Here is a 16,226-nt window from a genome sequence, read left to right on the forward strand (position 1 = left end):
AGGGAGAGAGAGAAAGAGAGGCAGGATAATGAGGGAGAGAGAGAAAGAGAGGCAGGATAATGAGGGGGAAGAGAAAGAGAGGCAGGATAATGAGGGAGAGAGAGAAAGAGGCAGGATAATGAGGGAGAGAGAGAAAGAGAGGCAGGATAATGAGGGAGAGAGAGAAAGAGAGGCAGGATAATGAGGGAGAGAGAGAAAGAGAGGCAGGATAATGAGGGAGAGAGAGAAAGAGAGGCAGGATAATGAGGGAGAGAAAGAGAGGCAGGATAATGAGGCAGGATAAGAGGGAGATAATGAGAAAGAGAGGCAGGATAATGAGGAGAGAGAGAAAGAGAGGCAGGATAATGAGGGAGAGAGAGAGAGAAAGAGAGGCAGGATAATGAGGGGAGAGAGAAAGAGAGGCAGGATAATGAGGGAAAGAGAGGCAGGATAATGAGGGAGAGAGAGAAAGAGAGGCAGGATAATGAGGGAGAGAGAGAAAGAGAGGCAGGATAATGAGGGAGAGAAGAAAGAGAGGCAGGATAATAGGCAGGATAATGAGGGAGAAAGAGAGGCAGGAGAGAAAGAGAGGCAGGATAATGAGGGAGAGAGAGAAAGAGAGGCAGGATAATGAGGGAGAGAGAGAAAGAGAGAGGATAAAGAGGGAGAGAGAGTATCAGGATTCACCTAGGGGTCATGATTTGGGGCTGTACAAATGTTTGATGTATTACAATAATTGATTATGCTTATGTTATATTAATAGAAGGGGATGGGTTATAAGACCCCTCCCTCCTTACATTTATAGGGTCCTAGACTACAAATTTGGCTGCCTCTCCTTCCAGTTCTCTGCTGCCAATGACTGGAACGAACTACAAAAATCTCTGAAACTGGAAACACTTATCTCCCTCACTATCTTTAAGCACCAGCTGTCAGAGCAGCTCACATATTACTGCACCTGTACATAGCACATCTATAATTTAGGCCAAACAACTACCCCTCCCCCTACTGTATGTATTTATTTATTTATTTTGCTCCTTTGCACCCCATTATTTCTATCTCTACCTTGCACATTCTTCCACTGCAAATCTAGTGTTTTACTTGCTATATTGTATTTACTTCGCCACCATGGCCTTTTTTTTGCCTTTACTTCCCTTATCTCACCTCATTTGCTCACATTGTATATAGACTTGTTTTTCTACTGTATTATTGACTGTATGTTTGTTTTACTCCATGTGTAACTCTGTGTTGTTGTACAGGTCGAACTAATTTGCTTTATCTTGGCCAGGTCGCAATTGTAAATGAGAACTTGTTCTCAACTTGCCTACCTGGTTAAATAAAGGTGAAATAAAACAAATTTAAAAAAGATTAACAATATATATATTCATTATATAGTTTTAGAATTGTTCCACAGCTGTTTGCTCTTTCTCTCTCTTATAATGTGTGACAGAGACAGAACTCTGCAGGGGAGTGTGGAAGATAAGAGACTACTCAGACATTCCACAATAAATCAGGGGACATTTATTGCCTAGCTTTTAGATAAACACTGAAACTCTATGTTTGTATAGCTATGGATGCAGGGTTTTGTTCTCAGGAGTAAAAAGGTCATGACGTAGTCAGTGACATCATTAAGGTGGGACTTCGGTTTAATAAAACACCTTGAGACCTTTTGTTTGATGCAGAACTTACTCAACAACATTTGTGCTGTGTTCCTGTTTGTCAACTTATGTCTGCAATTGAATTAATAAAGGCTTTGGAATGATTTTATTAAAGATATTGTCATAATGCTAATTTCACCAATGAGCCAATGATGATTGACAAGGAGGAAAGGAACAAACCTAACAAGAGGATGTATAGAGAAAGAGAGAGGATAATGAGGGAGAGTGATAGAGAGGATAAAGAGAGAAAGAGAGAGGATAATGAGGGAGAGTGATAGAGAGGAGAAAGAGAGAGGATAATGAGGGAGAGATAGAGAGGATAAAGAGAGAAAGAGAGAGGATAATGAGGGAGAGTGATAGAGAGGATAGAGAGAGAAAGAGAGAGGATAATGAGGGAGAGTGAGAGAGGATAGAGAGAGAAAGAGAGGATAATGAGGGAGAGGATAGAGAGGATAAAGAGAGAAAGAGAGATAATGAGGGAGAGTGATAGAGAGAGAGAGGATAATGAGGGAGAGTGAGAGAGGATAGAAGAGAGAGAGGATAATGAGGGAGAGTGATAGAGAGAGAAAGAGAGAGGATAATGAGGGAGAGATGAGAGGATAATGAGGGAGAGAGAGAGGATAGAGAGAGAAAGAGAGAGGATAATGAGGGAGAGTGATAGAGAGGATAAAGAGAGAAAGAGAGAGGATAATGAGGGAGAGATGATAGAGAGAGAAAGAGAGAGGATAATGAGGGAGAGTGATAGAGAGGAGAGAGAAAGAGAGAGGATAATGAGGGAGAGTGATAGAGAGGATAAAGAGAGAAAGAGAGAGAATAATGAGGGAGAGTGATAGAGAGGATAAAGAAAGATGAGACTGTTACTCATCCTTGAACTGGACAGAAATCAATGGGATCAGGTGGTTAGAGAAGAGATGGGGAAGGGGAGAGAAGAGAGGGGGAGGGGAGAGGAGAGACAACAGAGGGGGTAGGGGAGAGGAGAGAGAAGAGGGGGGAGAGGAGAGAGAAGAGGGGGAGAGGAGAGAGAAGAGAGGGGTAGGGGGAGAGGAGAGAGAAGAGGGGGAGAGGAGAGAGAAGAGAGAAGATAGGGGTAGGGGAGAGGAGAGAGAAGAAGAGAGGGTAGGGGAGAGGTGAGAGAAAAGATGGGGGAGTGGAGAGGTGAGACAAGAGAGTGGATAGGGGAGAGGAGAGAGAAGAGGGGGAGAAGAGAGGGGGTAGGGGAGAGGTGAGAGAAGAGAGGGGGAGAGGTGAGACAAGAGAGGGGGTAGGGGAGAGGAGAGAGAAGAGGGGAGAAGAGAGGGGGTAGGGGAGAGGTGAGAGAAGAGAGGGGAGGGGTGAGACAAGAGAGGGGGTAGGGGGAGAGGAGAGAGAAGAGGGGGAGAAGAGAGGGGGTAGGGGAGAGGTGAGAGAAGAGAGGGGGAGAGGTGAGACAAGAGAGGGGGTAGGGAGAGGAGAGAGAAGAGGGGGAGAAGAGAGGGGGTAGGGGAGAGGTGAGAGAAGAGAGGGGGAGGGGTGAGACAAGAGAGGGGTAGGGGAGAGGAGAGAGAAGAGGGGGAGAAGAGAGGGGGTAGGGGAGAGGTGAGAGAAGAGAGGGGGAGAGGTGAGACAAGAGAGGGGGTAGGGGAGAGGAGAGAGAAGAGAGGGGGAAGGGGGAAGGTGAGAGGAGAGAGAGAGAGGGGGAAGGGGGAAGGTGAGAGAAGAAGAGATTGGGAAGGAGAGAGGGGGTAGGAGAGTAGAAGAAGTGATGAGTGGAGGAGGGGAGGGGTAGATGTGAGGAGTGGAGGAGGAAAGAAGGAGAGAGAGGGGAAGAGTTAATGGGGCTGACAGACACACAGACACACACATGAAATGCAACTCAGGGCTGAGGAACACACACACAGAGTGATGAGTAACAGACAGAATAGTCATTCAGCAGTGAGATTAACGACTGAACTCTTCTGTCCTCATCAAACACCTGCTCTCTCCCTCTGTCTTTGTCTTTCTATTTCCTTCTGTCTCTCTTTCTCTCTCCCTTTCACTATACCTCCCTCTCATCTCTCACTTCCTCTTTGTACTTACTATTCCTTGTCAGTAGGACAGTCTAGCCAGCAGGGACAGTCCAGTCAGCAGGGACAGTCCAATCAGCAGAGACAGTCCAATCAGCAGAGACAGTCCAGTCAGCAGGGACAGTCCAGTCAATAGGGACAGTCCAGTCAACAGGGACAGCCCAGTCAGCAGGGACAGTCCAGTCAACAGGGACAGTCCAGTCAGCAGGGACAGTCCAGTCAGCAGGGACATTCCAGTCAACAGGGACAGTCCAGTCAATAGGGACAGTCCAGTCAACAGGGACAGCCCAGTCAACAGGGACAGTCCAATCAGCAGAGACAGTCCAGTCAGCAGGGACAGTCCAGTCAACAGGGACAGTCCAGTCAGCAGGGACAGTCCAGTCAGCAGGGACAGTCCAGTCAACAGGGACAGTCCAGTCAGCAGGGACAGTCCAGTCAGCAGGGACAGTCCAGTCAACAGGGACAGTCCAGTCAGCAGGGACAGGCCAGTCAGCAGGGACAGTCCAGTCAGCAGGGACAGTCCAGTCAATAGGGACAGTCCAGTCAATAGGGACAGTCCAGTCAACAGGGACAGTCCAGTCAGCAGGGACAGTCCAGTCAGCAGGGACAGTCCAGTCAATAGGGACAGTCCAGCAGGGACAGTCCAGTCAATCAGGGACAGTCCAGTCAGGGACAGTCCAGGGACAGTCAGTCAACAGGGACAGTCCAGTCAGCAGGGACAGTCCAGTCCAGTCCAGTCAGGACAGGGACAGTCCAGTCCAGTCAGGGACAGTCCAGTCAGCAGGGACAGTCCAGTCAGCAGGGACAGTCCAGTCAACAGGGACAGTCCAGTCAACAGGGACAGTCCAGTCAGTCAGGGACAGTCCAGTCAGCAGGGACAGTCCAGTCAGCAGGGACAGTCCAGTCAGCAGGGACAGTCCAGTCACAGGGACAGTCCAGTCAACAGGGACAGTCCAGTCAGGGACAGTCCAGTCAGCAGGGACAGCAGGGACAGTCCAGTCAGCAGGGACAGTCCAGTCAATAGGGACAGTCCAGTCAACAGGGACAGTCCAGTCAACAGGGACAGTCCAGTCAACAGGGACAGTCCAGTCAGCAGGGACAGTCCAGTCAATAGGGACAGTCCAGTCAACAGGGACAGTCCAGTCAACAGGGACAGTCCAGTCAGCAGGGACAGTCCAGTCAACAGGGACAGTCCAGTCAACAGGGACAGTGTTTCAGTTCTCAGTGCGTGTCACTGTGTTTGATTGTGATAGATGTGTGTGAATGGATAATTAATCAATCAAATTTCAATCAAATGTATTTATAAAGCCATTTTTATGTCAGCAGATGTCACAAAGTGCTGTACAGAAACCCAGCCTAAAACCCCAAACAGCAAGCAATGCAGATGTAGAAGCACGGTGGCTCGGAAAAACTCCCTAGAAAGGCAGAAATCTAGGAACATAACTAGAGAGGAACCAGTCCTCTTCTGGCTGGTGCTGGGTGGAGATTATAAGAGTACATGGCCATTAAGGCCAGATCGTTCTTCAAGATGTTCAAACATTCATAGATGACCATCAGGGACAAATAATAATCACAGTGGCTGTAGAGGGTGCAGCAGGTCAACACCTCAGGAGTAAATGTCAGTTGGCTTTTCATAGCCGAGCATTCAGAGGTCGAGACAGCAGGTGTGGGAGAGAGAGAGATAGAGACAGAGGCCAATGTTGTCTGTACACAAAACTGCACAGAATTCTTAATACTCACAATATTATAGCGAGTATAGGGAACAAGGAGATCTGATCGAGCTTAGGAAGGTTCTGATCAGATTGTTGTGTTTAGAGGTTCATTCAATATGTATCGGGATCATAGACATTACACACAGATTAGACAGACCAGTGGTTAAGTTGAGCAGGAGCTACCCCCGGGTGGTTAAGTTGAGCAGGAGCTACCCCCGGGTGGTTAAGTTGAGCAGGAGCTAACCGGAGTCAGGCTACTGCATATTGGGTCAAAGGGAGAGAACAAAGCGGACCTGAACTCCAGCACCTTACAGGTCCAAATACAAAAGTAGGATAGAAGAAGGATTAACCAAGGTTAGGTTTGAGCTGGGGTGTGGACATGAAGCTAGGGTTAGGGTTTTGTGTGTGTGTGTGTGTGTGTCCCTCTTCCTTAGGTGATAGCACACTCATCTATGTGAGTATTTTTTCTCTTTGGGATTAGCATCATATGTTGGTTAGGCTGTGTATCTTATTTATTTATTTTTGCCTCGTCTGAATAAATGAACGATATATATATAAAACATGTCGCTGTTCTGCCTGAATTCGACCCAAAACCAACCAGGAAGTCTGCAGCGTTGAGAGCGGTCGTATGAAACCAACCAGGAAGTCTGCAGCGTTGAGAGCGGTCGTATGAAACCAACCAGGAAGTCTATGAAACCGTATGAAACCAGGAAGTCTGCAGCGTTGAAACCAACCAGGAAGAGAGCGAAGTCTGCAGCGTTGAGATGAAACCAACCAGGAAGTCTGCAGCGTTGAGAGCGGTCGTATGAAACCAACCAGGAAGTCTGCAGCGTTGAGAGCGGTCGTATGAAACCAACCAGGAAGTCTGCAGCGTTGAGAGCGGTCGTATGAAACCAACCAGGAAGTCTGCAGCGTTGAGAGCGGTCGTATGAAACCAACCAGGAAGTCTGCAGCGTTGAGAGCGGTCGTATGAAACCAACCAGGAAGTCTGCAGCGTTGAGAGCGGTCGTATGAAACCAACCAGGAAGTCTGCAGCGTTGAAGCGGTCGTATGAAACCAACCAGGAAGTCTGCAGCGTTGAGAGCGGTCGTATGAAAGATGAAACCAACCAGGAAGTCTGCAGCGTTGAGAGCGGTCGTATGAAACCAACCAGGAAGTCTGCAGCGTTGAGAGCGGTCGTATGAAACCAACCAGGAAGTCTGCAGCGTTGAGAGCGGTCGTATGAAACCAACCAGGAAGTCTGCAGCGTTGAGAGCGGTCGTATGAAACCAACCAGGAAGTCTGCAGCGTTGAGAGCGGTCGTATGAAACCAACCAGGAAGTCTTGAGAGCAGCGTTGAGAGCGGTCGTATGAAACCAACCAGGAAGTCTGCAGCGTTGAGAGCGGTCGTATGAAACCAACCAGGAAGTCTGCAGCGTTGAGAGCGGTCGTATGAAACCAACCAGGAAGTCTGCAGCGTTGAGAGCGGTCGTATGAAACCAACCAGGAAGTCTGCAGCGTTGAGAGCGGTCGTATGAAACCAACCAGGAAGTCTGCAGCGTTGAGAGCGGTCGTATGAAACCAACCAGGAAGTCTGCAGCGTTGAGAGCGGTGAAACCAACCAGGAAGTCTATGAAACCGTATGAAACCAGAACCAGGAAGTCTGCAGCGTTGAGAGCGGTCGTATGAAACCAACCAGGAAGTCTGCAGCGTTGAGAGCGGTCGTATGAAACCAACCAGGAAGTCTGCAGCGTTGAGAGCGGTCGTATGAAACCAACCAGGAAGTCTGCAGCGTTGAGAGCGGTCGTATGAAACCAACCAGGAAGTCTGCAGCGTTGAGAGCGGTCGTATGAAACCAACCAGGAAGTCTGCAGCGTTGAGAGCGGTCGTATGAAACCAACCAGGAAGTCTGCAGCGTTGAGAGCGGTCGTATGAAACCAACCCGTTCATCAAGCAAAGCTCTCAACCATACTAGCTCGCTCTTAAAATCTATTCAGTTCAACTCGCCATAAATTCTGCATCTGAACTGTGTATAAGCTGATACTAGTAGATCTGTGGCTATGAGCAACTTCAAAGCAGTCTCTCAGACAGACGGGTTGCCTCCCGCAATGTTCCAATATTCCAATTTACAATCTCCACAGGAGGCTGCTGGGGGGAACGTGTCATAATAATGTCCGGAACAGAACAAATGGAATGGCATCAACACCTGCAAACCATGTGTTTGATGTATCTGACACCAATCCACTGATTCCGTTCCAGTCATTACCACGAGCTCGTCCTCCCCCACCTACTTCCTGTGACATATGCATACAACGTTAGTTAGGTATAGAGGAAAGGGTAGAGTTGGGTCATCAGACTTTCTTACATCACTGCCTTATCCGCTTGTGGCCATAGTGTAAACTTTCCCCTGATACAAAGTGACTAGTTTGCGTAAACTACCTTCCCTAAAACCACTGCAAAGGTTTTGCCTGCAAACTTTGGTTTTGAATTGCGATGTTTGGAGGTGTTTGCCTCATGATTTATTGGGAGAGTTATCTGTCTGAAGAGGATCCTCCACAGATTTTTGTTTTTTAATTACCAAGAGAATCCGTCATTAATTCCAGACCCTAGTAACTGTTGCTGCCGTAGGTCTAGGATTTCTTATTGAGTTGGAATGGAGAATTAGCATGCCACATAAGAGACAAGAATTAGACTGTTTGTAATTGTGTTTGAATGGTAGTGAAGTATTAGCCTGTTCGTGTAGGGGTTGAATGGAGAATTAGCATGGTAGCCATGAGACAAGCATTAGCCTGTTTGTATTAGATTTGAATATAGAAGTAGCATGCTAGCAATGAGACAAATAACAATTTGCTTTGTGGTTGAATTAATAATTAGCATGCTAGCATGTCAGCGATAGGGAATCAGCACACCAGCCCCTTACAAACAGAAAAATACAAGATAAGATTTAATTCATAAACACATTAGTTATGCCACAGCAAAGTAATTACACCAAGCAACAGAAACAGCACAAGCTTGTGTTTTTATTTGCTATTAGCTTCATAAATTAATTGTGTCTTTCAGCTATGCAGGAACATATCGTAGAGACACAGTGTTTTTTGGCAGAGAACATATTATTTGATTAGGTTTTTAATTATATTTTGTTGCCAAAAGAGTCTGCATATTCAGTGAATTTAGTTAATATACGGATTATTGATGGGTTCTCTGACCCTGTTTCCATGCCTCATGCAGAAGCACTGTTTTAAAATATAGGGATTTGATACAGTGTTAAACATTTAATAAAAATATCACTTGAAGCAATATTTTGTGCAATTATATTTGAATATTTTTCTCCCAGAGAGAAGAAGAGAAGTCTGTACAGCTTCTTACAGAAGAGAGAAGAGGAAATGAGAAGAGAAGAAAGGAGAGGAGAGAAGGGAAGGGAAGAGGAGAGAATGAAAGGAGGGAAAGAGGAAAGGTTTTCTATCCCTATCTCTCATCTTTGAATGTGAGTGTGATGTCATCATTATATTAGGCTCTACATTATATTAGGTTTTAGTGCAGTATTTCACTAGCCTAACCCACAAACTTTATTAAAAACCTAACTCAAGAGTGTGGTGATGAAATAAAGCAGTTAAACGTTGAACGGTGGTCGATTGCTATCACTAGAAATCCCAATTCAGGGAAATGACAAAGTATGCAAACAATTTATTGGTCATCACTATAATAACTTAGACCTACCTACGACTTACAGCCTTAATTAAATACATTGTCCCTGGGTCACATTATTATTGTCCCTAGGTCACATTATTATTGTCCCTAGGTCACAGCCATTTTAAAAGTTATATATAGAAAGTACCAATCAAAAGTTTGGACACACCTACTCATTCCAGGGGTTATCTTTATTTTCACTACTTTCTACATTATAGAGTAATAGTGAAGAGATCAAATCTATGAAGTAACACATATGGAATTATGTAGTAACCAAAAAAAGTTTTAAACAAATCAAAATATATTTTATATTTGAAATTATATTTGAAGTAGCCAACCTTTGCCTTGATGACAGCTTTGCACACTCTTGGCATTCTCTCAATCAGCTTCATGAGGTAGTCACCTGGAATGCATTTCAATTAACAGGTGTGCCTTGTTAAAAGTTAATTTGTGGAATTTCTTTCCTTTTTAATGCCTTTGAGACAATCAGTTGTGTTGTGATAAGGTAGGGGTGGTATACAGAAGATTTGGCAAAAGACCAAGTCCAAATTATGGCAAGAACAGCTCAAATAAGCAAAGAGAAACAGTCCATAATTACTTTAAGACATGAAAGTCAGTCAATGTGGAAAATTTCAAGAACTTTTTCATTTTCTTCAAGTGCATAATCAAAAACCATCAAGCGCTATGATGAAACTGGCTCTCATGAGGACCGCCACAGGAAAGGAAGACCCAGAGTTACCTCTGCTGCAAAGGGTAAGTTCAATATAGTTAACTGCACCTCAGAAATTGCAGCCCAAATAAATGCTTCACAGAGTTCAAGTAACAGACACATCTCAACCTCAACAGTTCAGAGGACACTGCATGAATCAAGCCTTCATGGTTGAATTACTGCAAAGAAACCACTACTAAAGGACACCAATAAGAAGAAGAGACTTGCTTGGGTCAAGAAACATGAGCAATGGATATTAGACCAGTGGAAATCTGTCCTTTGGTCTGATGAGTCCAAATTTGAGATTTTTGGTTCCAACTGCCGTGATCTCCACATGTGTGGTTCCCACCGTGAAGCATGGAGGAGGAGGTATGATGGTGTGGGAGTGCTCTGCAGGTGACACTGTCTGTGATTCATTTAGAATTCAAGGCACACTTAACCAGCATGGCTACCACGGCATTCTGCAGCGATACGCCATCCCATCTGGTTTGTGCTTAGTGGGACTATCTTTTGTTTTTCAACAGGACAATGACTCAACACACCTCCAGGCTGTGTAAGGGCTATTTGACCAAGAAGGAGAGTGATTGAGTGCTGCATCAGATGACCTGGCCTCCACAATCACCTGACCTCAACCCAATTGAGATGGTTGGGGATGAGTTGGACCACAGAGTGAATGAAAAGCAGCCAACAAGTGCTCAGCATATGTGGGAACTCCTTCAAGACTGTTGGAAAAGCATTCCAGGTGAAGCTGGTTGAGAGAATGCCAATAGTGTGCAAAGCTGTCATCAAGGCAAAGGGTGGCTACTTTGAAGAATCTCAAATATAAAATATATTTTGATGTGTTTAACACATTTTTGGTTACTACATATGTGTTATTTCATAGTTTTGATGTCTTCACTATTATTCTACAATGTATAAAATAGTACAAACAAAGAAAAATCATTGAATGAGTAGGTGTGTCCAAAATGATGACTGATACTGTATTTGCCTCAATTACTTCGTACCCCTGCACATCAACTCAGTACTGATACCCTGTATATCTTTACTCATTGTGTATTTATTTTACCGTTAGTCTACACCTGCTGTTTATGAAGCAGGTGACAAATGAAATGTGATTTGAATGAATTTGACACAGATACACAGGTCACAGCATGTGCATGGAGCTGTGTGTGGGGAGAGGGGGAAGGTGAACTCATTTCATACCAAATTCATTTGAAAATAATAATTATTAGTTGCTTAATACTTCATGTAGGGATATGCTTTTTTTTCAGAAACAGAGAGGTTTGAATAAAGAGAGAGAGGCAGAGAGACAGGTGTTTTTTCTGATCTCCTGCACACACACACAGCTCTTCTCTGCAAGTACCCACTGTCACACACAGTGGAAATGGACTATCTATCTAATCTCCCTCCCTCCCTTTTTCTCTCAGTCAACATGGATACTAGCCTACTGTATCATACTAAAATATTGCTCTGACCACAAGAGGGAGGTAGAGGATCACCGTGTGTGTGTGTGGGGGGTATGGCAGGTCATTTGGGGGGTATGACTTTGTCACCAGCCGGAGTCACACGCAGTCAGAGATAAATATAGGAGCGCAATTCACACAGGCACACACATGCTCAGACACGCAAGGACGAGATAGATTTGTATCACTCTTCTACTCTCTCTCCACTCCGTCTCTTCAGCGATTCCCTGCTTCGTGCAATCTCAGAGGTCACAGATCAGAGGTCAGGTCACCATGGTAACAATGAGCTGGATGCTGCTGTTGTGTGTGCTGGCAGAGGGGTATAGGTCAGAGGTCGGAGTTCAGGAGGGGTGCGGCCATTGGATGGGAGGTGTTCCTGGGACTCCTGGTCTGGACGGGCAGGATGGGAGAGATGGGAGAGAGGGACGCCAGGGAGAGACAGGAGACACTGGACTTCCAGGTAGAACACATCAGGGAATCAACAGTCAACATATAGATTCTCAAACTTTCTCTCACTCACTCTCTCCGTCCATCTCATGCTCTTTCTCCTGTCCTCACTAGGTGTGCGAGGTGAGAGGGGAGAGGTGGGGGAAGTTGGGGGGGACGGATTCCAGGGACGACGGGGTTTCCCGGGGGCCCCAGGGCTGCAGGGGCAGAGGGGCGAGAGTTCCTTCCTGTATCGCTCTGCCTTCAGCGTGGGACTAACCACACCCACTACCACGACAGACACACCCCTTCACTTCACCAAGATATTCTACAACGAACAGGTACTGTGTGTTTGTGTGATGTCAGAGCAAATATCAAATATCGATTCTTCTTTCCAGCTTCACTATATCCAGTTTTTCTGTCTGTCTGTCTGTCTGTCTGTCTGTCTGTCTGTCTGTCTGTCTGTCCGTGCAGCATCACTATGATGACATCTCAGGGAAGTTCCGCTGTTTTATCCCCGGAGTGTACTACTTCACCTTCCACCTCACTGTACAGGTAACACACAAACAAATCCTGTAATGGTAAGTTACTGTACAAAAAGGTACAATATCTTACTGTAAATTTCAAAAAGACTTTGGTTTAAACAGTACATTACTGTAAACTTTGTTTAAAGTCAGGGGTGTAAGGTGGACTGTACAGTAGCGGTGTGTGTGTTGTTTAGGGTCAGGGGTGTAAGGTGGGGCTGTACCGTAACGGCCGTGTCATGTCGCTGACTCTGGACCAGTTCCTGACCTCTGACCTGGACCAGTCCTCTGGAGGGGCGGTCCTAAACCTCTCATCTGGAGACCAGGTATGGCTGCAGGTGAGTCATACGCTGCCAATTCAAAGAAACAATGAAGGGGTCTTTTTTCCTTTAGTTCCTTTAGTTCCTTTAATTCTTTATTATTTAGAGTTCTAAAGTCTGGTTGAAAAAGTCAATATGGCTGAATCAGGCAAACATAACTATTTTACCAAACTGGTGAATTTCCTATGGCTGCTATTAGATGTTGTATGTTTGCATTAGAATTTGACCTTTTACTCCTCACCACAAGTCACTAACTTATTACTTCATTAATAGCTAATATAATATCCCTCTGTCTACAGGTGTATGGTGCGGAACAGGAAGAAGTTGGAATTTACGCTGACATCAACAACGACTCCACCTTTACTGGCTTTCTGATTCAGCCGCGCCTACCTAGCAGCCCATTGGACAACCGCCGACGCTGACTTCCTGCTTTAGCTGTGCCTACCAGGCAGCCGATTGGACAATCTGCTCCACCATACCTACTTACAGCAGCAGCTGCTTATTTTCCATCACATCCCTTTTCCCCCCAGCTCTCTCCTTATCCCCCACCTCTCTCCTTATCCCCCACCTCTACCTATCCCCCACCTCTCTCCTATCCCCCACCTCTCTCCTTAACCCTCACCTCTACCTATCCCCCACTTCTCTCCCTATCCCCCACCTCTCTCCTTATCCCCCACCTCTCTCCTGATCCCCCACCTCTCTCCCTATCCCCCACCTCTCTCCTGATCCCCCACCTCTCTCCCTATCCCCCACCTCTCTCCCTATCCCCCACCTCTCTCCTGATCCCCCACCTCTCTCCCTATCCCCCACCTCTCTCCCTATCCCCCACCTCTCTCCTGATCCCCCACCTCTCTCCCTATCCCCCACCTCTCTCCCTATCCCCCACCTCTCCCTATCCCCCACCTCTCTCCCAATCCCCCACCTCTACCTATCCCCCACCTCTCTCCCAATCCCCCACCTCCACCTATCCCCCACCTCTACCTATCCCCCACCTCTACCTATCCCCCACCTCTACCTATCCCCCACCTCTCTCCTTATCCCCCACCTCTCTCCTTATCCCCCACCTCTCTCCCTATCCCCCACCTCTACCTATCCCCCACCTCTACCTATCCCCCACCTCTCTCCTTATCCCCCACCACTCTCCCTATCCCCCACCTCTCCCTATCCCCCACCTCTCCCTATCCCCCACCTCTCTACCTATCCCCTACCTCTCTCCCTATCCCCCACCTCTCTCCCTATCCCCCACCTCTCTCCTTATCCCCCCCACTCCCTCTCTCCCTATCCCCCACCTCTCTACCTATCCCCCCCTCTCTCCCTATCCCCCACCTCTCCCTATCCCCCACTGCCTCTCTCCCTATCCCCCACCTCTCTCCCAATCCCCCACCTCTACCTATCCCCTACTTCTCTCCCTATCCCCCACCTCTACCTATCCCCCACCTCTACCTATCCCCTACTTCTCTCCCTATCCCACACCTCTACCTATCCTCCACCTCTACCTATCCCCTACTTCTCTCCCTATCCCACACCTCTACCTATCCTCCACCTCTACCTATCGCCCACCTCTACCTATCCCCCAGCTCTCTACCTATCCCCCACCTCTACCTATCCCCCAGCTCTCTACCTATCCCCCACCTCTACCTATCCCCCAGCTCTCTACCTATCCCCCACCTCTACCTATCCCCCACCTCTACCTATCCCCTACCTCTCTCACTAACCCCCACCTCTCTCCCTATCCCTCACCTCTCTCCCTATCCCCCACCTCTACCTATCTCCCACTTCTCTCCCTATCCACCACCTCTCTCCCTATCCTCCATCTCTCTCCCTATCCCCCACCTCTCCATATCCCCTACCTAACCCCCACCTCTCTACCTATCCTCCACCTCTCTATCTAGCCCCCACCTCTCTCGCTAACCCCCACCTCTAAACATCCCACATCTCTCTCCCCATCCCCCACCTCTACCGATCCCCCTCCTCTCTCCTTATCCCCCAGCTCTATACCTATCCCCCACCTCTCTCCCCCATATCCCCCACCTCTACCTATCCCCCAGCTCTATATCTATCCCCCACCTCTCCCCCTATCCCCACCTCTCCCCCTATCCCCACCTCTCCCCCTATCCCCCACCTCTACCTATCCCCCACTTCTACCTATCCCCCACCTCTCTCCCTAACCCCCACCTCTACCTATTCCCCCACCCACCTCTCTCCCTAACCCCCACCTCTACCTATTCCCCACCTCTACCTATCCCCCACCTCTCTCCCTAACCCCCACCTCTACCTATTCCCCACCTCTACCTATCCCCACCTCTCCCCTATCCCCACCTCTCCCCCTATCCCCACCTCTACCTATCCCCCACTTCTACCTATCCCCCACTCTCCCTAACCCCCACCTCTACCTATCCCCCACCTCTCCCTATCAACCTAACCCCCACTTCTACCTATCCCCCACCCTCTCCCTATCCCCCACCTCTCCCTATCCCCCACCTCTCTACCTATCCCCCACCTCTACTATCCCCCACCTCTCCCTATCCCCACCTCTCTACCTATCCCCACCTCTACTATCCCACACCTCTACCTATCCCCCACCTCTCTACCTATCACTCACCTCTACTATCCCCCACCTCTCCCTATCCCCACCTCTCTACCTATCCCCCACCTCTACTATCCCCCACCACCACCTATCCCCCACCTCTACTATCCCACACCTCTACCTATCCCCCACCTCTCTACCTATCACTCACCTCTACTATCCCCCACCTCTCCCTATCCCCACCTCTCTACCTATCCCCCACCTCTACTATCCCACACCTCTACCTATCCCCCACCTCTCTACCTATCACTCACCTCTACTATCCCCCACCTCTCTACCTATCACTCACCTCTACTATCCCCCACTTCTACCTATCCCCCACCTCTACTATCCCCCACCTCTCCCTATCCCCACCTCTCTACCTATCCCCCACCTCTACTATCCCACACCTCTACCTATCCCCCACCTCTCTACCTATCACTCACCTCTACTATCCCCCACCTCTCCCTATCCCCACCTCTCTACCTATCCCCCACCTCTACTATCCCCCACCACCACCTATCCCCCACCTCTACTATCCCACACCTCTACCTATCCCCCACCTCTCTACCTATCACTCACCTCTACTATCCCCCACCTCTCCCTATCCCCACCTCTCTACCTATCCCCCACCTCTACTATCCCACACCTCTACCTATCCCCCACCTCTCTACCTATCACTCACCTCTACTATCCCCCACCTCTACCTATCACTCACCTCTACTATCCCCCACTTCTACCTATCCCCCACCTCTACTATCCCCCACCTCTCCCTATCCCCACCTCTCTACCTATCCCCCACCTCTACTATCCCACACCTCTACCTCTACCCCACCTCTACTATCCCACACCTCTACCTATCCCCCACCTCTACTATCCCACACCTCTACCTATCCCCCACCTCTCTACCTATCACTCACCTCTACTATCCCCCACCACCACCTATCCCCCACCTCTACCATATCTACCTATCCCCTGTTCTCTGAGATAAGCTGTATTAAATACTAAAAGTAAAACTCCTCTCTCTCTCTCTATTTCCCCCCCTCTCTTTCTCACTCTGTTTCCTTTCTCTTTCCCTCCCTTCCCCCGTATGTCCAATCCACACACTCTCCTCTCCTCCTGTCCCTGAGTGTGTACAGCTGGCCTCCAGCCAAAAGGGCCAGT

At 48.0% G+C, this 16,226-nt stretch overlaps 1 protein-coding gene and 1 long non-coding RNA gene across 2 annotated transcripts; both read left to right on the forward strand.

The window, feature by feature from the left end:
* Nucleotides 1-7,233: 7,233 nt before the first annotated feature.
* LOC135563878 (uncharacterized) lies at nt 7,234-11,038 on the forward strand. The gene is made up of 3 exons (XR_010460619.1): nt 7,234-8,851; nt 9,713-9,807; nt 9,901-11,038. It is a non-coding gene; the product is annotated as an uncharacterized LOC135563878 (long non-coding RNA).
* A 311-nt stretch (nt 11,039-11,349) lies between these two features.
* adipoqa (adiponectin, C1Q and collagen domain containing, a) lies at nt 11,350-13,753 on the forward strand. The gene is made up of 5 exons (XM_029625918.2): nt 11,350-11,686; nt 11,788-11,993; nt 12,127-12,207; nt 12,374-12,514; nt 12,796-13,753. The coding sequence occupies exons 1-5, from the start codon at nt 11,500-11,502 to the stop codon at nt 12,916-12,918; spliced, it is 738 nt and encodes a 245-aa protein (XP_029481778.1). The 5' UTR covers nt 11,350-11,499; the 3' UTR covers nt 12,919-13,753.
* The last annotated feature ends 2,473 nt before the right edge of the window (nt 13,754-16,226 follow it).

The sequence above is a fragment of the Oncorhynchus nerka genome, linkage group LG22 (genome assembly GCF_034236695.1).
Source record: "Oncorhynchus nerka isolate Pitt River linkage group LG22, Oner_Uvic_2.0, whole genome shotgun sequence".
In the NCBI taxonomy this organism is placed as follows: Eukaryota; Metazoa; Chordata; class Actinopteri; order Salmoniformes; family Salmonidae; genus Oncorhynchus; species Oncorhynchus nerka.